The 23,049-nt window shown below is 43.4% G+C and overlaps 3 protein-coding genes across 3 annotated transcripts; 1 reads left to right on the top strand and 2 right to left on the bottom strand.

Moving 5' to 3' along the window:
* Positions 1–538: 538 nt before the first annotated feature.
* Positions 539–20,650, bottom strand: tgm8 (transglutaminase 8; the record flags this gene model as incomplete). Its single annotated transcript, XM_083771012.1, has 15 exons — positions 20,595–20,650; positions 18,244–18,423; positions 16,272–16,541; positions 15,283–15,401; positions 14,944–15,072; positions 13,537–13,711; positions 12,730–12,865; positions 9,826–9,935; positions 9,457–9,572; positions 5,258–5,384; positions 3,882–4,078; positions 3,393–3,567; positions 1,754–1,917; positions 1,015–1,148; positions 539–710 (listed from the first exon to the last, which is right to left on the bottom strand). Exons 1-15 carry the CDS (start codon positions 20,608–20,610, stop codon positions 539–541), a joined length of 2,220 nt encoding a protein of 739 aa, XP_083627138.1. The 5' UTR covers positions 20,611–20,650.
* Positions 5,790–7,970, bottom strand: LOC310863693 (N-alpha-acetyltransferase 35, NatC auxiliary subunit-like; the record flags this gene model as incomplete). The annotated part of the gene is made up of 1 exon (XM_083772190.1): positions 5,790–7,970. The coding sequence occupies one exon, from the start codon at positions 7,968–7,970 to the stop codon at positions 5,790–5,792; it is 2,181 nt and encodes a 726-aa protein (XP_083628316.1).
* LOC310863692 (nicotinamide/nicotinic acid mononucleotide adenylyltransferase 1-like) lies at positions 10,834–11,610 on the top strand (the record flags this gene model as incomplete). The annotated part of the gene is made up of 1 exon (XM_083772189.1): positions 10,834–11,610. The coding sequence occupies one exon, from the start codon at positions 10,834–10,836 to the stop codon at positions 11,608–11,610; it is 777 nt and encodes a 258-aa protein (XP_083628315.1).
* Positions 20,651–23,049: the final 2,399 nt, after the last annotated feature.

Genomic DNA, 23,049 nt, shown 5'->3' with positions numbered 1-23,049 from the left:
AGCCCATCCTATGCCCAGCTTTGTGTGTCTGTGTATAATAGTGATGATATGATTGGCTGAGCACAGAATGTGATATATGATGATGTATGTCTGTATGATGATAAGAGTGCCCACTTCACTTTTTAATTGGCACTGGCACATCTGTCAGTATATAGAAATGTCCACTGAAAGCTTGTAAGCAAATGTCCACCGAAAGCTTGTAAGCATTTTGTGATCAAGTTAATGAAGTGAATCAGGCGATTAGTTTGAATATGCGAAAAAAAACAAAACATTCCTTCATTTTAGTAATTTAGACCATACTAATCATGTATATTATAACAATACGAATGTTCTTAGATTGGTGTCCCAGAGATAGAAATCTATGCAGATCACAAAGGTGCATCGTCAGGGATGAGTGGTAGAATTGTGGACACCTGGACAGGGCAGATCACATCCTCAGGGGTGTAGAAGGTGGAAGGTGCATGTGCATCGTTAGGTGTGAGAGTCATAGAAGGTGGAAGGTGCATCGTCAGGGGTGTGTGTGGTGGAAGGTGCATCCTCAAGAGTGTACAGCCCAGGGTGTGGCAGGTAGAATGTTGATGGTGCAGCTTGCCTTGATGTCTCTGAAGCTGGAACAGTCAAAGTCCACCAGCAGAGTCTTCACTCCTGACTTGTAGGGAAGGATGAAGAACTTAAAGTGCACCTGGCGATCTGGACCCAGCTCTGCTAATCTGAACATACACAACAACACAATACATTCTCATAAACATGCTGTATGCCGATGCGCACACATGCGCGCATACATTGTACACACACACACACACACACACACACACACACACACACACACACACACACACACACACACACACACACACACACACACACACACACACACACACACACACACACACACACACACACACACACACACACACACACACACACACACACACACACACACACACACACACACACACACACACACACACACACAGGATTGGTTATCACATGCACACTTGCACATACACTGACCTGGCCTGAATGGCATATTTGACCAGTCCACTGCCAGTGATAGTCAGAGTGCAGTTCCTCAGCACCTCATCAAGTGGGTTTTTGAACACAATCTCCACCGGTAGCTCTCTGCGCTGCTGGCCCTGCTCTGGAACCTAAACACAAAGCATTAGGTCAGAAATCAAACCAAGGGGGCCGCCAAATCCTTGTGTGATCATTTCTTTCCTTTACATTAACCAACCATAGCATCCCTATTCCGAGGAGACCTTAAGACAAAAATCACACCTGTGTGAACTGTGAAGTGAGGGGCGCTATATATACATCTCAGACAAAACAAACATGGACAAAACTCTCTGTTCATGTCAATGGTGTTTTTAATGTTTGTTTAAGGAAAAACAAACATTAAACCTGTATATAGGATAACAAATAACAAGCTGACAAGCGAGCTATTTTCAGTGTGTGTGTGTGTGTGTGTGTGTGTGTGTGTGTGTGTGTGTGTGTGTGTGTGTGTGTGTGTGTGCGTGTGCGTGCCTGCAGGTTCTGAGTCACTGAGCATTACATGTCCTGAATGCATACACTACTAACTACCACACCCAGCTAGCTACAAACATGCAGCAACAATGAGCTTGTAGAGCCACTATATTATATATCTTTGGATATTTTCTGTAAATTTCTGAAATTTCAACATGTGAAACCTTGAGTATACACCACCACTGATTAGTGGCAGTTTTAGTAGTAACTAATGTAATAGGCTACTAACAGTAATAGAGATGGGAGGGCTTTCCAGTGTGATGTCCACCTCCGTCAGGTAGATGGCATCTGGCTGTTCTTTGTCCGTGGCAATGACGGACACCTTCACACTGTCACAGTTCAGCATGTGGCTCCTGTACGCCAAGGCTGGAACCAGGATGGGCACGGACATGTCTGCAGACAGACAGACAGACAGACAGACAGACAGACAGACAGACAGACAGACAGACAGACAGACAGACAGACAGACAGACAGACAGACAGACAGACAGACAGACAGACAGACAGACAGACATCACTTCGATTCGATTCGATTCGATTCGATTCGATTCGATTCGATTCGATTCGATTCGATTCGATTCGATTCGATACGATTCGATTCAATTCAATTCAATTCAATTCAATTCAATTCAATTCAATTCAATTCAATTCAATTCAATTCAATTCAATTCAATTCACAATAAATAAAATAGATAGTGCAGGCCATAATGCAGCAGTTTGAAAGAACTGTCAGTTAACACTTTCATTTTCATTTCATTTCACACACAGTGTATCACAAATTTACACTCCAATTATTGATAACCAAACTGTCTTACAGTTAATACCTACTATCAGTTCCCAGTACTTATAACCGCACAACTTGCCACACCCAAGCTGTGCTACTCATACGCAGAGTTGGCAGTCGGAGCTACCCAAACAGTGCATACTGTACACTCTCAGCAGCAGCAGCCTCAGCCAAGAAACGAAAGTGGTTGCAAGAAGCGATTTCAAATCACCAATGATTTAATTAATCATTGGTGTGGATGGATGGATAGTATTTAATACAAGCAGGCAGAGAGAGAGAGAGAGAGAGACACACACACACAAATTATTTCAGGTGTGCGGCAAGAACGTTAATAATAATTGCAGGGCTGCCAACTCCCACTGAGAAACAGACACACCTGAATGAGTACAATCACACACTCTCACTCAAGTCAAGACCACACATGATCTGTCACAACAACTGTCAAATGATATGTTATATAAAAAAAGAACCGGTCGAAGAGGCTTATTGAGGGTTTGGAGTCCATATCCCCTTTTCACAATGTGCTAGATGGATTACTGAGTTGGAGTGCAACACCTGTACCTACTATCAGTTCCCAGTACTTATAACCGCACAACTTGCCACACCCAAGCTGTGCTACTCATACACAGAGTTGCAGTCGGACCCATGGCCTTGTGGTTGAAAGGTGAGTGCTATACCGAGTACCGACTGAGCAAACAAGGTTTCGGCCTCTGCGACAGTACAGTACAGTACAGTACAGTACAGTACAGTACAGTACAGTACAGTACAGTACAGTACAGTACAGTACAGTACAGTACAGTACAGTACAGTAACCATAAGAATAAATAGTTGTTTATTTGGAGTTGTGGCCGCTTGTGTAGCCTCACTAGCCTGTCCAAGGACATTTTATGAACCCAAACTACCCACGCTGCATGCAGCAGCAGCAGCAGCCTCAGCCAAGAAACGAAAGTGGTTGCAAGAAGCGATTTCAAATCACCAATGATTTCATTAATCATTGGTGTGGACTGGGCAGTGTCCGGCCTGTGTCACCTCTCTACTCAGCTGTTTGTTAGTGAATTTACCGTATTAAGACAGACTAGTTTACCTTGTCCAGGCAGTAGAGTGACATCATTCAGCTGGGAGTAGACGTTAGCAGAAGGTACACCGGTGTACCTCATGACCTGGGTGCTGATGTTAATAGAGAAATGCCTGGCTGCCTGGTCCTTACTGCTCATCTGCAGCTTCAAACTGATGTCCTGACCGTTGATGGGCTTGGACACCTAGAATAATGCATGTTATAAGACATAGTCAGATTTTATTTTCCTTTGTAAGTATGAATAGTACCAACACTACAATATAGAATACTCTTACAGTACAGGTAAAAAGGCCTGTATTCAAAATGTTACTTGCGTTAAAGAACAGTAAGTATTGGCATAAAAATATATTGAGTAAAAGTACTAATGGCCCATTTCACAATGTTTTTATTTTTATTTATTTTAAATTTCCCCCAAATATAACTGAACAGATCTACAAGCTCACACACTACAAGTTGTGAGCTTGTACATCCATCATACATAAGAAGCCTGCCCTATACCTCCTCGATGTTCATTGAAATCTTCTTGGGAGCATTTGTTCCATTTGGCTCATCCGCTCCATTTGGCTCATCCGCTCCATTTGGCTCATTCGTTCCAGGCTGATCTCCGGGTTCCACCTTTGGTTTTCTGGGGTGTCCTTCTATGGAGTAATCTCTGGTGAGGGCGTGTTTAAAGACACTTCTCTCACTGTCGGTACCTGTTAGGAGCAGAGGTCACACAGGTGTCATTTCAGAAAAGAAAACAGGGGGTATATATGCACAGATAGAAATCTACATGTGTTTTGTAGCTGTTGCAGTTTTTGTTTTGCAGCTGCAAAAGTTGGATGATGTATCTTTGTATCTTCATGCCACTTGCTTTAATTGAAAATGAATGGTAGCCTGTAACTTTGTAAGTTACTCTCTCACAAAAAAATAGTTGATCTAAAAGCTCACAACAACGTGTCACATTTAGACATCATCATGATGTTTTAGTAATATTGTTCCTGCTGTTCTACATACTGCCAACCAGGTGAAGAAGTCACAGATTGAGTTTTAACCTTTGCTTCTATGAAATATCCGAGACTATTAACTTGAATCCATGTTAATGACATGGAAATGATTAATACATGCATGGTTGCAGACAAGAAAGCATAATCTATACAAGCATGAATTGATCTGAAATCAGATTAATCTGCAAGAAATGTTCAGAGTTGGGGAGAATGTTCATAAAATAAATAAATGTGAGGGTAAAAGTGAACACTAGGGGGTGGCATTTGCCATCCCCTGAGACCCCAAATGATCTGGTTAGGAGAGGGCAGAGTTATTATAGTAATAAAGCTGCACTTTGTACATTTCGTCCAATCTGTATGGTTGGTAGAGTATGTTAATACAATAATACATACTTACCGATATACAATTGGGGTGGTTGCATTCGGTCTCCCTGCTCTTCTATTGAGACATTTAGATCTTGTGTCTAGTAGAAAACTGGCCTTTAATTGACACAAACCTGTTTCTGGTTTGACAAGAATTTTGACCTGAAGGTCGATATTCAATTTATCCCTAAGCAAGCAGGGAGGCTCTATTAGCTCAATGGTACAATGATCAGCACTTAGTAAAAGAGGAAAGTTACATAGTGCAGCTTTAACTACTGCTATTCTTTGACTAGTAAACTAGCCAATATTACAATTAAAAATATATATATATTGGTAAAATATTACTCAACAAGTGAAAGTTGCTCGGTTAAAATTGTATTGGAGAACTTGCTTTTAGAGTATTCAAAAGTATAAATGTCAGAGCAAAATGCTAATGTTATTTTTAATATAAATGCATTGCTGTATTGAGTTTTAGACATTTCCCCAAAAATGTATGCGTGTGTGTGTGAGTGCACATATATTCACCCTCTCTCTGTTTGTAGCTGTCTGTGATATTCTGCCTCTTGTTGGAGCCCACAGACTTGGTGGAGATGTTTTGACCAACTCTCAAGGTGTCAGAAAAGATGTTCTTCTTTGAACCATCAGCCATAACCTAGCAGTATACAAAAACACATACAGTAATTGTAATAATAATAATACTAATGATAATATAAACACTTGAACCCTAGCAAACAAATCCGTAGGTTCAGTAGGTTAGTAGGTTCACATCATAGACACCGTATTTGGGTACGGTATTTGTCTTTGAAATGTAATGGAGTGAATCACATCCAGTGTGAAGTGAGCGGTGCCTTTGATGCAGAGGTTAATAATAATATAGACAAGGAGATGAGGTAATGACACAGTAACCATAGTCCATAGTAAACATTCTGAAATAAACCAATAGACCATGCAATGCAGTCAAGTGTTGCTAGCACTGCTCAAAAAGTAAATGTAATTTGTTGCTGTCCACCACTGGGTTACATCCTGAGTGTTCATTTGCCAGTAGTCTGCTTCTGAATCATGTAATTGTGACCACAGGGAAGTATTTGTGAGTGGAGAAGTCAAACTGTGGGAGCACCATGGGCTCTTTCTTGTGTCCTCCGGCCAGGAGCTTCGTCACCACAATGTTGGGCTTGGCCACCTTCAGGACACGGCTCACCTCGGCGTCTGGACCGGCCACGTTCTCGAGGACCAGCTTAGCCTGCTGAAAGTGCTTGCTGGCTGCGAGGTACAAGTCAGCCGAACCTGGCAGAGGGTCGCACTTCTTCAGGTCAGACATCTCCTTGAACTGGCCGTAGCGTACGGGCAGGGGAGTGACCACGCTGTTGAAGGGGGCGAAGCGATGCTCATAGCAAATCTGCTCACTGTCCAGCTCAAACTGCGGCTTATGCACCTTCCCGTCCAAGTCCAACGCCACCATGGTCTTGTACATGCCAGCACACATGTTCTGGTATGCTTGACACATGGTGATCTCCTTACTGAGCGGGCACACCTCCTTCTTCTTGGTTTTCTTGCTGCTGCTGCTGCATCCTTTCTGCTGCTCCTCCGCAATCTTCTCTGTGGTGGACATCAGCCAGCCGTAGAGGAACTCGGACAGGTACCAGTAGATGTAGTGGTACTCGTGCACGCGGTAAAGCTCCAGCTCAAAACCGCTCAGCAGGTACTGGATCATGATTCTCAGGTTGTGGTAGAGGGTCCAGCTGCTCAGACAGGCCAGGTGTTGCCTCTGAGGCTCCAGCTTGGTCAGCAGGCCGTGTAACGCAGTGTCCACATTCTCTGCCTCGGCCTGCAGTGCGGCAAACTCTTCCAGGATGAGTCCTAGTTTGTCTCTCTGCCTAGCTCGGTTGTGGCCGTGGATCTGTATGAGGCTACAGAACGGCACGGAGCAGTGTGTGATGAATGAGTCTATGTAGCCCTTGGCCTGGTGGTTGTTGAAGAGACAGCACTTGGAGGAGAGGACAGGCGGGCTGACAAAGTATCTGAGAGCATCCTTGATCATATTCGGCATCAGGTGAGTACCAAACACTTTCCTATTATCTGCCAGGAACGTTGTCTGAAGCAGAGATCGGGAGAGCACACAGGGAGATTGCGCACTGAACTCACAGAAGAAGTCCAGTATGCCGTGCAGGCTGGTGGCATTGATGACGTCACAGACGCTCTTGATACGTTCTATGAGCTTGGTGAAGTAGGCCACCATTTCCTCTCTCTTGATGATCTTGATGTAGCGTGGGGAGGTGGGGGGCAGCAGTCTCTCATTGACCAGCGGCTCAAAGCCCATCATGATGGGTTGATCTTCTCCTTTAGTATCATTCTGTGATTGGACACCATGTTGGATGCTAGAGTGGATGGCTGGTAGGAGCTCAGCCGCTTGAGCCATCAGATTCTGGGCCTCGGCCATCGAGCTGCTACTGGCCTCTTTCCTTGAAAAGGCGATAAGTGTGGTCAATAACAGGCGCGTGAACTTGATTCTGTTGAAAAGTGCCAAATACTGCTGGTGCTCCAGGTTGACCTCGGTGTCTCGTTGCTGCTGCTTTCCCTGTCGACAGTGTGTGCTCTTAACCCGCCTCTGAAACTCATCCTCTGCGTCTTTCAGCATGCCTGTAACCCGCAGGTCCGCAACATTTTCGCCCATCTTGAAGCCATAGGTCACAGCCTGGAAGTCTTCCTCTTCAAACACAGCAGCCTTCATGACTTTCCCTTGAACGATGCTGCAGACTTTGAGGATTCCCAGGGTGAAGGCTTTGAGAGCTGGGTCCTGTATTAAGTCTGGTTTGTGCACGTACATGCAGGTAAATATGGTCTGGGCCAGAGAGTGGCCCTCCAGCCACATGATCAAGCAACAGAAACATGTGTCCATGATGCCGATCAGTTGAGGCGGGCCCAGGTCCCTTACCCTGATGGCACCGGCCTTGACAGCCTGTTCAAAGCTCAGAACTACCTTCTGATTGACCTGGTTCCCGATCATTCCGGCATCCATCTTTGGATTCATCATCTCGATGGCCGACATAGCCTCGAACAGGCCAAACAATTTGTCATGGAGCAACTCGCCAAGGTTCAGTTCCTTACATGCCCCCTTGAAAACACGAGTGACATCAACCCACTTGACGTTATTCTTCGTCTTCTCGGGGACAACGCCCAGTCCCAGGCCAGCATCAATGTCATCATTATCATCATCCTCAACCGACAACCTCATCACCATAATAGCTAAATGCGTGCTAATCGTTTAGACATTCAGCTTAAAGCCCTTCTCAAAAGGACTGATTACAGAGCTTAACCTACTGTTCCAAGAGGGCTGTCTCATTCCTTTTATACAGTTCTCGCAGTGATGTAGATTAATCTTGAGTTAATTTGGAGAATGTACAATTGTCCATATTTGGGCACTTGCAGTTAAAGACATCCATATTTGGATTGTGGGACGTCAAGCGCAAAACCCGTCGCAATGTAACGTTTTATGAACTTGAATATTGGCTATTTTAGCTATTTGTCATAGAACATAATAAGTATTTGGCCACAAACCCCATCTGGAAATATCTTGTGTCAGGGACCCCATACAAAGTCTGTGTTGTTACATCTGTGTTGTTAAAAAGTTTATAACCTTTTCTAGATTTTTGGGAAATAGCAGTTCTGTCTATAAGCTCCCACGGAGCTTGTTGATTCCGATGCTGTGATAGCATGGGGACCCTCTGGAGCCCCCTCAAGGCTCTACTTTGAGAAGCACTGATATAACTACTTCCCTGAACACAGTTCCTTTCAATTTACAATTTAGGCAATATAGGCATTTAGCAGCTAGATGCTCTAAATCCAGAGTGATTTACAGCAAGCGAGGACAGCGCTATAGCAAATGCATAGAAATAGTCATCTGGGATCATAAGTAGACCAAGAACCTATCACCAGTCTAACAGTAGAAAATCAATAATCTGTACATTTAATGTAATGTACCTGGCATCTGTCTACATCAGTGGTCCTTGAGGGAGTTCCAGGGGGACGTACCCAGCTAAATGCTAATTTGGAACCAAATGGACCCTTGTCCTTTATGGTTCTGTACACTCTCAGTTCAATTAACATTGATTTTACAATGTAAATTGGGGTCTCAGAGATAGAAATGCCATTAAATGGGGATCCGTAGACTAATGCATGTAAAACTGGGGGTCCTTGAAATCAAACAGGTTGAGAATCACTGCTAGATCCGTAAAAATCTTCTCTTATGGGGGGTCCCTGCAGGCATATCTCCTCACATGGGAGTCTGTGGGCAAATTAGTGTCAATTTGGGGGTCCTTGACATGAAAAAGTGTGGGAACCACTGGTCTACATAACATAATGCTATGCTATCTAAATTACACTTTTAGCCTTTGCAAGTGCTCCAGGCTAAGTCTAAGTCTGAAGAGGTGAGTGAGGTGAGCGGAAGATTGGGAGTGAGTCTGCAGTTCTAGGGAGTTCATTCCGTATTTTGGGAGCAGCGGGCGGCAGTGGCTCAGGGGGTGTAGGGTATAGGTATAGTCTTGGAACCCGAAGGTTCCAGGTTTCGATTCCCGGCTCCTCCTGGCTAGCAGGTTGGTGCCTTGCATGGTTTCCTCTGCCATCAGTGTGTGAATGAATGGGTGAATGTGAATAAGTGAATTACATTGTAAAGTGCTTAGGAGAAAAGCACTGGCCTATATAAATGTAGTCCAGGACCATTTACTAACCAGCCAGTCAATGCAGTCAGCGTTAACCTCAGCAAAGACAAACGGAATATCGTATTTCTGGTCGGTGTGTCCTGCACGGATCGCTGCAACGGGAGCCGGACCACAGCGGAACACACCTGCAGGAGAGAACAAACTCATTAATAGTCCAATGTTCTAATTTCAAGGAAATGTAACCAAGTTGTGGGTCCTCTTGGTTCCATTTGTGCACTCTCGGTAAATCACATTTGCAGTGTGTGGGAGTCCCAGAGATAAAGCATGGTATCAAAAGAAGAAAAGAAAAGAAAAAAGGAATGGAAAAACCATGGCCCCTTCTTGCATTGGATTAGAAGGACATTCAATGCATTGCTTAATGCTTTCAGAGACAAGTACCTTTGCTCCTCTCCTGTGGGGTTGGGTCCAGAACTTGCCAGCCATCATAGCTTCCATCTTCCTTCAGGTCTCGCCGTTTCATCCAGGCCTCCACCCACACATGGAAATTCCTGCATGGCAGAATAAACAACAATACGTTTAAAAGGTTTGTGCTCTAAACTCGAGACTTACCAAAGTTAAAGCCATGGGTGGCAAGAGGCCGGCATTAAAGTCCACAAATAACGCACTGACAGAAGGACGTTTCAGAGTCAGACCATCATCAACACTTAATGTTATGACTCATTAGTGTGGTTGCCTAACTAAACAGGGCAACCAGATTATTCCGCCCCTTGTCAAGACGGGTCAAGACATCATCATCATACATCATTATCATACCTTTAATAGCAACCACACTTTTTGGAAATGTCCCACTTCCACTTTGTAATTCAAATAAATCACACTCGTGAAGCGGTGCCTCTATTATGATGATGATGTATGATGATGAAGAACCGCAGATCCGACTGATATGGGCACAAACCAATATATGAGCATATATACTGATTGATGTCAGTGAGGAACTCCATATAGGCATGAGTGAAAGGACACAGAGACATGTGTGTGTGTGTGTGTGTGTGTGTGTGTGTGTGTGTGTGTGTGTGTGTGTGTGTGTGTGTGTGTGTGTGTGTGTGTGTGTGTGTGTGTGTGTGTGTGTGTGTGTGTGTGTGTGTGTGTGTGACTTAAATGTTTGTTGACATTAGGTTGTCATGGTTACCCCATATTCTGATCAGAGTGCTTGAATGCCAGTATCATGTCATGGAAGTCCATATTTGGACAACTCCATGAACGAGACTGGTGTCAGAGTGATGACATGAGTGTCGAGGCAGATCAAAGGTAAAAGCGTAGCATGCTTTAAAGTTAGTCTGCCTTTCACACCGTTTAGAGACATTCCCCCAGGGGCATACACCAAGTACGTACGTATAAGTCACACAAGAAGAGGAGCCATTAGAGCAGAGAATCAGTCCAAAGACAATGGAGTCCCAGCATCCAACCAAAGTAGTGCTGCTGTCCTGTGGCTCTTTCAACCCCGTAACCAACATGCACCTGAGGATGTTCGAGCTTGCCAGAGACTATCTGGAAGACATGGGCCCATACAAGGTGGTGAAAGGCATCATCTCTCCAGTGAGTGACGGCTATAAGAAGAAGGGCCTGATAGAAGCCCGCCACCGTGTGCAGATGGCCCAACTGGCCATAGAAGACTCTGACTGGATCACAGTAGAACCCTGGGAGAGCGAACAGCCTAAGTGGATGGAGACGGTTAAAGTAGCGCGGCATCACTACGGGGAACAGGTAGCGGCAGGGCAGAACAAAGAGCTTCAAAGAAGGAGGAAGAGTGCAAAGAAGGAGAAAAGCCCACAGTTGATGCTGCTGTGCGGGGCTGACGTCCTGGATTCCTTCCAGACTCCAAATCTCTGGAAGGAGGAGGACGTGGCTGAGATCCTAGGTCTCTATGGCATGGTCTGCATCAGCCGCCACGAGACAGATGCTGAGGAGGTCATCCACAAATCTGACGCTCTATGGAGGCATCGTAAGAACATCCACGTGGTCCGCCAATGGGTGACAAACGAGATCTCGGCCACTCGTTTGCGGCGAGCGTTGCGGCGGGGACAGAGTGTCAGGTACCTGACGCCAGACCCCGTGGTTCGCTACATCCAGGAGAACAACCTGTACACCGCCGAGAGCGAGCAGAAAAACGCTGATGTTGACCTGGAACCTCTGCAGAGAAACATGGACGTCTCCTCAAGCTGAAAAGGCGCAAGTCTCTGCATAAAGATGCATGTAGCAGAGAGTGACTCGCATCTGCCTGAAGAAAAAGCCTAATATCTCCCCTGGCCAAGCCATGTGTCGGATGCACTGTGATGGATTCAAACCCCGGTACGTACGGTGGTGGACGGACACTTTACACGTGGGCTACCTGACCACAGGGTAATCGTTATATAATTGCCATGGCTGATACCCTTTTTTGAGGGGTGCTAACCCTTCCTATGTCCAGCTTTGAGGGTTTGTGTAAACACAAACATTGTCCTAATACAAACATTGAATGCCATTGATAATGAATGGCCAGTTTTGAGTGTTTGTGTAAACACAAACATTGAAGACAAAAGTGAGGTCGCAAATTGGGATTTGCCGGAATGAGATGACGTATGATAATGTATGATGATAAGAGCGCCCCTCACTTCACACAGGTGCAATTTTGTAATCACTGCCACCTTTTGTCATTAATGATTACTTTTCAGGTAGCCTGAGCTAACGTGTTAGGTTTCTGGCTACTTTTCAGGTAACTGTGCACGGACATGACAGTGGAGAGAAAGAAACTGTATATATGAGAGACGGGACAATACAGAACTCTTTCCTTTCTTTTGTCTCGAGTTCAATTTCATACTCCATTACATAACGCCACGCTGTTAAGGCTCTGACACACTGAACGCGTCATCAACCAGAGTGTCCCTGACTGCACGATCTTATCCAGACTGATTTACAATAAGCAAGGTAAGGACATAGTAGAGAGAGAGAGAGCAGAGAGACAGTGCATAGTGCCTCAGTAAATTAGGATTCAGGTAATCCATGCAGAAACCTAGCATCAGACTAAACAAATTTACTAAATAATAATATGCACATTGAAACTATATAAACGATGAACCTGTCTAATAACATGAGATCTAAATTATGTTGTATCTTTGTGGTTAGAAAAAACAAGCCTATACAGAAGAACAAAATGACCAGGGTAAACTGTCTGCATGGTCGTCATAACTAGGTCAAGTGTGTTTGCTGTTTTCAGTGTGCCAGGGTGACAGCTATAGGGCTTTTAGTTGGAGATCACCTTTTGTCTGCATGCGACACTGCCGTGCGATGAGAGTATGAACTCACCAAACACTGTCCTTGGAGTCCCTGGGCCGAACTCCGTAGTCTGCGTGGAACACGTCAACGGTCAGGCTGCCGTCTGTGTCGTGAGCTGACTGGAAGTTGGTCACCACACGACACGGAATCCCCAAGCACCTCATCACTGCGGAAAAACAAAAACGCAGACTTGTATAAGTAGAACAAGCACTGGGCCCTGTTGTGATGTCATTATGTCATATTACTGTCAAGGAAACAGCCTGGTTCACATGGGTCAGCCCATAGACTCCAATGCATTTCATAGACTTCCGGTTGTCCCTATGTGGAGCCTTCAATTAGGGACAAACCAATAGAAGTCTATGTAGATTGGAGTGGCCCCATGAAGTGAATGGAGTTTGCGTAACTCTGCTCTGATTACTGTATGATATGTGTCATGTCGTGTCATGTCGTGTCGTGTCATGTCGTGTCGTGTCATGTCGTGTCATGTCATGTTGTGTCATGTCATGTCATGTCATGTCATGTCATGTCATGTCATGTCATGTCATGTCATGTCACGACATGTCATGTCGTGTCGTGTCTGGTAGGACACCAAGCCTATAAACCACTGTGAATTAAATCGGAAAATGTGAAGAAACTCTGTTATGCCCGTTATGTGTGTCCATTTGGACCCTCGGTGGTTCCCGGACCAGACGCTGAGAACCAATGTATTTGACAATGTATTACAATGTATTTGTATTTAACATTGTGATGCATATACCTTCCAATGGAGTTGACATTTTGAATGACAACCATAACTGTATAACACTAGAGCTCACATTAGCTTCATGGGTTCTTTACCTGTGCACATGACCCCGGCGAACACCCAGCACTGCCCGTACTTCACCGCGTGACAGTTATATTTGCGCCATTTCTGCAGGATTTCGACACTTCCACTCCAATGAGTGGGCGAGACGCCACCGGAATAATCACTCCAAGAGCCGGCCAGCACTCCTCTGTCATCTAGAGAGTTGATCTGCACAAATAAAAGACTGTTACTTTTACTTATAACACACAAGTAGAAATACTCTGTTACGAGTAAAAATACTACATTCAAAATATACTTGCATTACAAAAAATATTGCCTACTCATTGACCTAACTAATGACCTAATTCAGAATAATATTATCGGATTGTAGTATAATGCATTATGTATTCATCATTTAAAGTAAAAGTTACCTGTAAACTGTACCCTAGGATATGTCACAAGGAAAACTGTGATTATTATTATTACGACAGATTGGAATTAACTTAATTGACATTCATCCACTTGAAAACCATGCTTCACTATTCTGGGGGGAAGATTCAGATCTTTTTAGGTCTCTCGTACTAGTAAGTATAGAGGGTAAGTATAGACTATTCTGGGGGGAAGATTCAGATCTTTTTAGGTCTCTCGTACTAGTAAGTATAGAGGGTAAGTATAGACTATTCTGGGGGGAAGATTCAGATCTTTTTAGGTCTCTCGTACTAGTACGTATAGAGGGTAAGTATAGACTATTCTGGGGGGAAGATTCAGATCTTTTTAGGTCTCTCGTACTAGTAAGTATAGAGGGTAAGTATAGACTATTCTGGGGGGAAGATTCAGATCTTTTTAGGTCTCTCGTACTAGTAAGTATAGAGGGTAAGTATAGACTATTCTGGGGGGAAGATTCAGATCTTTTTAGGTCTCTCGTACTAGTAAGTATAGAGGGTAAGTATAGACTATTCTAGGGGGAAGATTCAGATCTTTTTAGGTCTCTCGTACTAGTAAGTATAGAGGGTTTAAGAGGTTAATCTGAAGTGACATTGATAAACCCTAGAATGCCACGTCACCCCCTTTGAGAGCCATTGGTCTAAAAAGAAATCTGGGTTTCCGAGGCTACTGGTCTAAAGGCTAGCAGGGGCTATAAGCCTTGCCTTGATGCGTTTTGCCTTACCATAGCACTGACCACTCTGCTGACATAGATGGGGTTACAGCTATAAGCCTTGCCTTGATGCGTTTTGCCTTACCATAGCACTGACCACTCTGCTGACATAGATGGGGTTACAGCTATAAGCCTTGCCTTGATGCGTTTTGCCTTACCATAGCACTGACCACTCTGCTGACATAGATGGGGTTACAGCTATAAGCCTTGCCTTGATGCGTTTTGCCTTACCATAGCACTGACCACTCTGCTGACATAGATGGGGTTACAGCTATAAGCCTTGCCTTGATGCGTTTTGCCTTACCATAGCACTGACCACTCTGCTGACATAGATGGGGTTACAGCGAGCGGAGAGGTCATCAGCGGGGTCTTTCTCAAACTTGGGGTTGACGTCCAACAACTTCAGACAAATGTCCACCATGTCTTCCTCAAACTGGACAGCGAGAGAGACAAAATATTGAGTTTAATAACAATGTTTTTTATTAGTCGCATGAAATTCTGTAATAAATCTAGATTATGACCAGTGGAAAATTAGCCTAATGTTGGGCTATTGGGATGGTCTGTCTGTCTGTCTGTCCGTCTGTCCGTCCGTCCGTCCGCCGTCCGTCCTCTATCCAACCCCGTCATCTAATGTAATGTTTACCTGTCCATAATCCCAGGCCAAAGCAGAAATGTATCTGTCTGTTCCTCTGTAGATGATTCCATTTTCGTTCATCACATATTCCTGTCTCTCGACTTCCTCAGGAAGATACACTGAATCATCTACACACAACACAATAAACATCCAGTCAATCGACACAAACCACACAAAACAAGAAAAGACACACACACACACACACACACACACACACACACACACACACACACACACACACACACACACACACACACACACACACACACACACACACACACACACACACACACACACACACACACACGCACCTATTCATCTATCTATGTACACAAAACCATAGACATATAAGGCTAGATGGCTCAAGGCGAAGTCTCTGACGTAGTTCACCTGGTGGCCATCTTGCTGAGGGGCTACAGTACAGTATAGTCTATGTTCTATGGCAGCTCAAACTAAAATAGTCATAACTCGCTCAAATCTTGACAGATTTACAAACGGGTTGGTTTTTTACAAACGTTATCAATGTGGCTATTATTCAGGACGCTTATCTGCTTAATGTTATTTTTTATATGAACGTTATATAAAAGCATATAAGTATGCGGACGTCTCTGACGTTTATAACAAACCAAACCGGTTGGAAATTGAGCAAGTTATGGAAATTTTAAAAGTACATGCCCATAGACACAATGTTATGCTGCCCTCGGTAAGATGGCCGCCACGTAGCGACGTCGCTCTCCATTGGCCATTAGCGCAGGTGAGCCCTCTAGCCTTTCTTATATACTGTATATCTATGCACAAAACACATCGCGCAGCTTCCCTTCCCCGAACACGGGCCAATGGTATTCGTATATATGTCCGACAAATGCACTACGGTTGATTTGAACCCACAATCTCAGCAGTAGTGCACCCGAGTGCTCCTTCTTGATGTCCTTTAATGAGACAATTAATGGATCTTGTTAAAGTTCAAAAGGTGTCTCCCTCCCTCTCCCCATTTGTACCTTTACACCAGGGGTTAAAGAGCACCACCAGCTTGCCCATGATGACTTCCCGTTCGGCTGCGAACTGGAATTTCTCGCTGGTTGCAGACAGGCAGTAGGACCCTACGGGAGCGTCAGCAGGGGGCGTCACATCCAAGACCACGCAGCCTTGCTGAAGGGCAGAACCCTTGTTAAGCACCGCCTTCCATTTGGCCTTACTGGTGCAGAATCCCTCAAGGCCTCGGATACCAAACACAGCCCACGTGCCGAGCTCCTCTGAGCCCCTGGGAACTATACAATTTACAATACAAGTTTACAATTTACTAAAGGCTCTATGCATAGCAGCATATTGTAAATAAATTGGGCCTCTTCCTCACTTCCTTCGTAGGTGACCGTGTTACCAATGATTCTAATGAAGGCTGTATTCCGTTCTGGTCAAACAGAGTCAGGGTGCTGATATTGTGCTGACTGGAAAGGCTTTGCTACACCAGTAGTGAGACTCCAATTGGGGTCGAGGGACCCTCATTGGGTCCGCGTCAATATGCCGACGGTCCATTGGTCCGATCGTCAACCTACCTCAAACCCTCACCCTAACCCTAACCTCCCCCGGGGCAGACACCTAAACCTAACCCCAACCCTCTCCCGACCCCCAGCGCACCTCGGACCAATGCTCCTTCAGAGCAATGGTCCGTCGGATCATAGGGTGCTTCCCCCCTCATTGTCCCTTGATTGGGTTAATTACGGTTGTGTAACGGGTCCATTTGGTTCCATTTCTACACTCAGAGTTATGGGCTGTTAAGGGCTACACTAAATGGAATTATGGAACTGAGCCTTCATTGGTAATGGTATCATTGGTAACACTAACACCTGTGAAGAAAATATGGAAGAGGCCCAATTTCTTTCCAATATGGCTGCTGTGCATATTGAGGCTTTTAGCTATCCAGAGCAATTTACAACAGGCAAGGTATTAACTTAAGCAACACATGCTGTACATTAAAGGCAGAGAGACAGTGTAGTCACTATACACTATACACTGTATTGTAAGCTATAGGATCACAGGAAAATCAAGAACCTTGCAGCATCAGTCTAAACAACAATATACTCGTAAAACAAATGTATATATCACATTGAAACCATAGGATAACAGGTCTAGATCTAAATAGCATGCTATCTTCTTTTGTCAAGCAAAAACAGGTTTATTGACCAAGGTATGTCTGCATGTAGCTCTGGTCCATAGCTCTAATGCGTTGCATTTAGATTGCATCTAAATGCAACACATTATAGAGCTATGGATCAGAGCTAGTCTGCATGGTGATCATAACTATAGGTGGAGTGCTAACTGCTAAGGGCTGAGATGGAGTCTGAAAAGATCCTGTGAGGAACCACAACCACACAAGGTCGAAAAACACACAAAAAAGGTCAAGCTTCAATGGCCTTTTTTTTGCGACCTACATTGTGATATTTCTGACTCGTAAAACAGAGGCTGGTTGTGTCTCAGCCAATCACAGTCTAATCTCATCTGACTGTGCACAACACCACTGTTTCCCAAATGTTGGGCGGGGTCCCATTTGTTACTGCATTGCCTATTTCTCACCTAAAATGTTTTCATATATATTTTATACTATACTATATTTTATAATATTTTAGTGTACTGTTTTTTGTAATGCACCGCCTGGCCATCATCTTGAACAGTAAAATAGAGTAATCTGATGTAATTGGTGGAATGTGGTTACCTGATGAAATATACAGACCTGCAGTAACACATTTGTTTGACATAATAGGAAGAGAGATTGGACGTTTAGGGACTTTTGACATGAAAATACGAATACCATAGAAAAGAAAAGTTCATTATATCTCTTATGACCACAGATATGCTCTAAAACTGTGAAAACTAATTTATTTTTCATTTCAAATTGTAATACCAATACCATATTATCCTGTGAAGAACCATGTCAAAGAAAAATAAAAGAGCAGATCTAAGTACATGCGGTACCTGTTTGAACAAAAAAGCGGAGCTGGTCGGCGTCAGGATTGTAAGGTCGCAGGAGGTCAACGGTCAAGACGAACGACTGCCCGCGCCGCACGATCAGCTGGTCATCTGTGATGTCACTGGTGTGGTGGGAGGAGTTATTGGTCTGACAGTGGAAGTCCACCTTATTGAACATTGAACGACCTATACAAGACAAGAGGTTCAAGAGTTATACCAGTGTGTTAATGAGCCAAGCTCACAATGCGTCACATCAACTAACCAAGCTCACAATGCGTCACATCGACCTAGCCAAGCTCACAATGCGTCACATCAACTAACCAAGCTCACAATGCGTCACATCAACTAACCAAGCTCACAATGCGTCACATCAACTAACCAAGCTCACAATGCGTCACATCAAAACTAACCAAGCTCACAATGCGTCACATCAACTAACCAAGCTCACAATGCGTCACATCAACTAACCAAGCTCACAATGCGTCACATCAACTAACCAAGCTCACAATGCGTCACATCAACTAACCAAGCTCACAATACGTCACATCAAAACTAACCAAGCTCACAATGCGTCACATCAACTAACCAAGCTCACAATGCGTCACATCGACCTAGCCAAGCTCACAATGCGTCACATCAACTAACCAAGCTCACAATGCGTCACATCAACTAACCAAGCTCACAATGCGTCACATCGACATAGCCAAGCTCACAATGCGTCACATCAACTAACCAAGCTCACAATGCGTCACATCGACCTAGCCAAGCTCACAATGCGTCACATCAACTAACCAAGCTCACAATGCGTCACATCAACTAACCAAGCTCACAATGCGTCACATCAACTAACCAAGCTCACAATGCGTCACATCAACTAACCAAGCTCACAATGCGTCACATCAACTAACCAAGCTCACAATGCGTCACATCGGCTATTTACAAATGGCCAAAATGTATACATGGCTGAATTGGTTCATGTATATTTTGTAATAATAATCTAAATCTACAAAGAAACTATAGTAACTAAAGTTTTTTTTATAAATAGTGCAGTAAAAGTACAATATTTGGATCTAAGATGTAGTGGAGTAGAAGTAAAAGTATTAGAATTGGGAAATACTCAAGTAAAGTAAAAATACCTCACAATTGTACTTAAGTATATATGTTACTTTCCAGTTTCCACCACTGGTTAATGAGTCTTCCTTGGCCTATGGCAGTTTGACATATAAAACGTCTGGTCTCCGAGATTAGCTTCGGACTCAGGAGCAGGAAAATGGTCCTCACTCCTCACAATGTTCATTTCTCAATTCTACTATAGGCTACTTATGGGGACATTGGGTAACGCACGCAGACAGACAGACAGACAGACACGCCGTAAAAATAAACATTTACAGAGTGATACGCACTAGAAAACACGTTACAGTCTATTCTGCAAGGATTTTGACTTGCCCTTTGGACAAACAAGATTTAATACCCTATGACAAGTTACTTTACAATCTGTATTGCCCTATAAAAATGCTGCTTAACCATATAGATACCATGCTTTTATGCTTTGTTAATTGTTTCCTAATGTAATGTGCTTCACTGTCTGCCTGTTTTGTTTTTATGTTTTGTGTGGGGACTGCGGATCATAGCAGATGTAAACTAGCATATTTTCTTAATCCGGTGTATTTACGTTGCATATGTAATATGAATGCAAATATGAATGCAAATAAACAAATAATTAAGTAAGGTATATCTATCCATCCAGCCATCCATCAATCCATTGGCATCAAAATATACTTAAAGTACCAAAAGTAAAAGTACTCATTGAATATCCTGTTTCACAAGTTCAAAATGTATTAAAACATCTTTTGAAAAAGAATAGCTAATCTTCAAGCTCCACGGACTGTGTCCGTCTCTCTCACTGTTTCATCCTCCACCATCTAAAGCAGCAGATCTGAAATGCTGTAAAAAGCAATCAAGTTATAACCTGCAGTCCGTAATATCTTCTCATAACAAAGAGAGTTAATTGCAACGGCAACGCCTGGAATTCAAACCCAGACCAAACATCTAGCGGGATACCTCTGGGTTCATGTGCTTCAGACAGGGCTACTTGCCAACCAGTGGGTGTCCTACCCTACACCAGGGTCGTAGGGAGAAAGTAACAAAAATAGCTGATCTACAAACACAAAATGCATCTGAATCCTGAAAAGTAACAGTTTTGGACATATGAGGTTTTCACCCGACAGCAACGTTATACACTGTATGAACTCTACACCATACAGATAACAAATAACGGTATATTAATTAAAAATAATTCTGGATTGCAACTTTAATCAAATAGCCAATTCAAAATAATAATGTGTTTGTTTACTTACTCAGATCCACAGCCATGTCCAAGTCACAGGGAGCAGCAGTGTGTGTACGTATGTGTGTACAGGTACAGTACGTGTGTGTGTCTGTGTCTGGTAGAGTTGCTGTCATGCAGCAGTGTAAATACCTGCCCAACCCGTCTCATTAGAATGTGATTCATGATAGAAATCTATGTTGCAGTGTTAAAAACCGGTCATGCTTTCTCTTTTCTCAGTGGACATAAATATGTCACTCAGAGCGCCTTCAATGCAGGCACACAGGCCTGGCCCTGGCCTGACCTGTGGTATTCAACCAGCCCTGGCCTTGGGGTATTCCAGTCAACTAAGTATAGGTACAAGGTTTTTAAGTGCTTAAACTATTGTGGGCTTCTAGGGTAGCTGGACGTCCTGGTTTGACTGGGACGGTCACAGTTTCAAGTTTTTGTGTCCAGAGTTTAGACAAATATCAGAAAAACACACACACACACACACACACACACACACACACACACACACACACACACACACACACACACACACACACTAACGCACACACACGCACACACACACACACACACACACACACACACACACACACACACACACACACACACACACACACACCTACAGTAGACTCAAAATAATAATAATAATATTAAAACTTGAACAGAATGGATAGAATGTGTTCGATGCAACAAAGAGAGAATTGTTTGAAACAATATTGCCAAAGTGATTTTATGCGTGAGAAGAGTGATTTGTGTTGAATGATGTTCAGTTGTGCAACAACATATTTTGTGTTGTCTGTCACATCAAGCTGCTGCTTGATGTGACAGTGACACAGGAATTTACTGTAATAGTTCTGTTTGAATGGTAAAGATTGCGCAAATAAACGGAGACAGAAACTTTGTCAAATGATCTAGGTGGGATACATTTATTCCCAGCGAGACATACCATTACAGAAATACATGGAAAGGTCACATGCAATTTGGAGATATAGCCCAACAAGTCTATAAATCCAAAATGACGAGGGGTAAAAATCACACTGACTAAACAGAAATTGACTGCTTAAATACAAACTAAGTTTCACACAGCATGCAGGGCACAAGGTGCATTCATTGTAAACAAGTGTAATGCTTTATGGTGTCGTCCACTCACAGTTAAGAGTTTTTTTGTATTGAGTTGTACTTGAAATCATGAAATGTACTGTAATTCTGCAAACTGTTAATAAATCAATCAATCAATCAATCAATCAAACAATCAAGCCATGGTGCACAAGTGGCAATCTGTCCTAAAAGAATTAAGGAAATTAAAGTGAGTAAGATCAGGAAAGAAAAGAGAATGTCATATGAGGATTCTTGCGGAAGCTGTGAGGAGGCTGGATGGGACTGAAACGGTGCATGTTGTACAATATGAACCAGAGCAAAAAATGAAGGAAACAGATTAAACAAACAATTGCTGTGACAAGAACTAAGAAGAGATTCCTAGCATTCATAGCCATGGAAATCGGAGAGGATCAAGATGGTGTTTGAGGCATCCAGGAAGTTCCTGCAGGGTGTTGAGGATATAAGGAGGAGAAGAGTTGAGCGATACAGTGAGAGAAGAATTTGCACAGTCATCTCAGGCCTTAGGGTCTGGGATGTAGGGATGGACAGAATATTGAAGGAAATCGGCTAGTCTCATGGGTTTTGGTTTATTTTATGTATAAAGTTTTACACACAAGGTCCCCAGTTGGTGGCGGTAATGCACCGCCAAAGTTATGCCGCCATTAAACCCGAAAGAAGAAGAAGCTGCCAGGTGAGCATTATGCCCAGGAGAGCCAGTGGGGCCAGAGTGCAGCCAAGAAGACCACACTCACCGCTCAGCAGTGATAGATGCTCGCTACTGTATGTCCCCGCCTTTATCGTACATGCCTGTACGATAAAAGGTACATTTTGACTTGAGTACATTTACTCTATTACATTTTACAACTACTCTTCCCACAACTAAATTAATGGTTGAACTCCACGTTCTTCTACCTTCTACCCGTTATCTTAATGGTTTATGGTTTTGAACGCCTATATGGTCTGAGTATAATATTCTAATTACTTGCAAGAGGGGTCTTCTGCATTTTGGCGTTAGTGCCTGGTCCTTCGAACTTACTGATGTTGGGTTGAATTTAATTATAGATCATAATATTTTTTTTATTTAATACTAGAGGTATGGGTGTCATCCTTGACCACTGTTGTGGTCTGTTATCCTGGAGGTTTTTCCTACATACAGTTGGACATTGGCATTGCATATCACTTCCTTTATGGCAGTGGTTCCCAAACATTTTAGCTGCAAGACCCAAAGGAGAAATGAGATGTTTGAGCGGTACACAAACTAGTGAAATTATCTACATTTTTTTATTTATTTTTATGGTATTTCTTCTTCGTGAAATTCTTTTGAGAAATAATTTAATTTGTTTTTTATTCATGAAAAATGCGGAACAGCTGCTCCTTCG

Source organism: Protomyctophum parallelum (genome assembly GCF_964188405.1).
Source record: "Protomyctophum parallelum genome assembly, chromosome: 8".
Classification (NCBI taxonomy): domain Eukaryota; kingdom Metazoa; phylum Chordata; class Actinopteri; order Myctophiformes; family Myctophidae; genus Protomyctophum; species Protomyctophum parallelum.
This window is presented reverse-complemented; position numbering and strand designations above follow the sequence as displayed.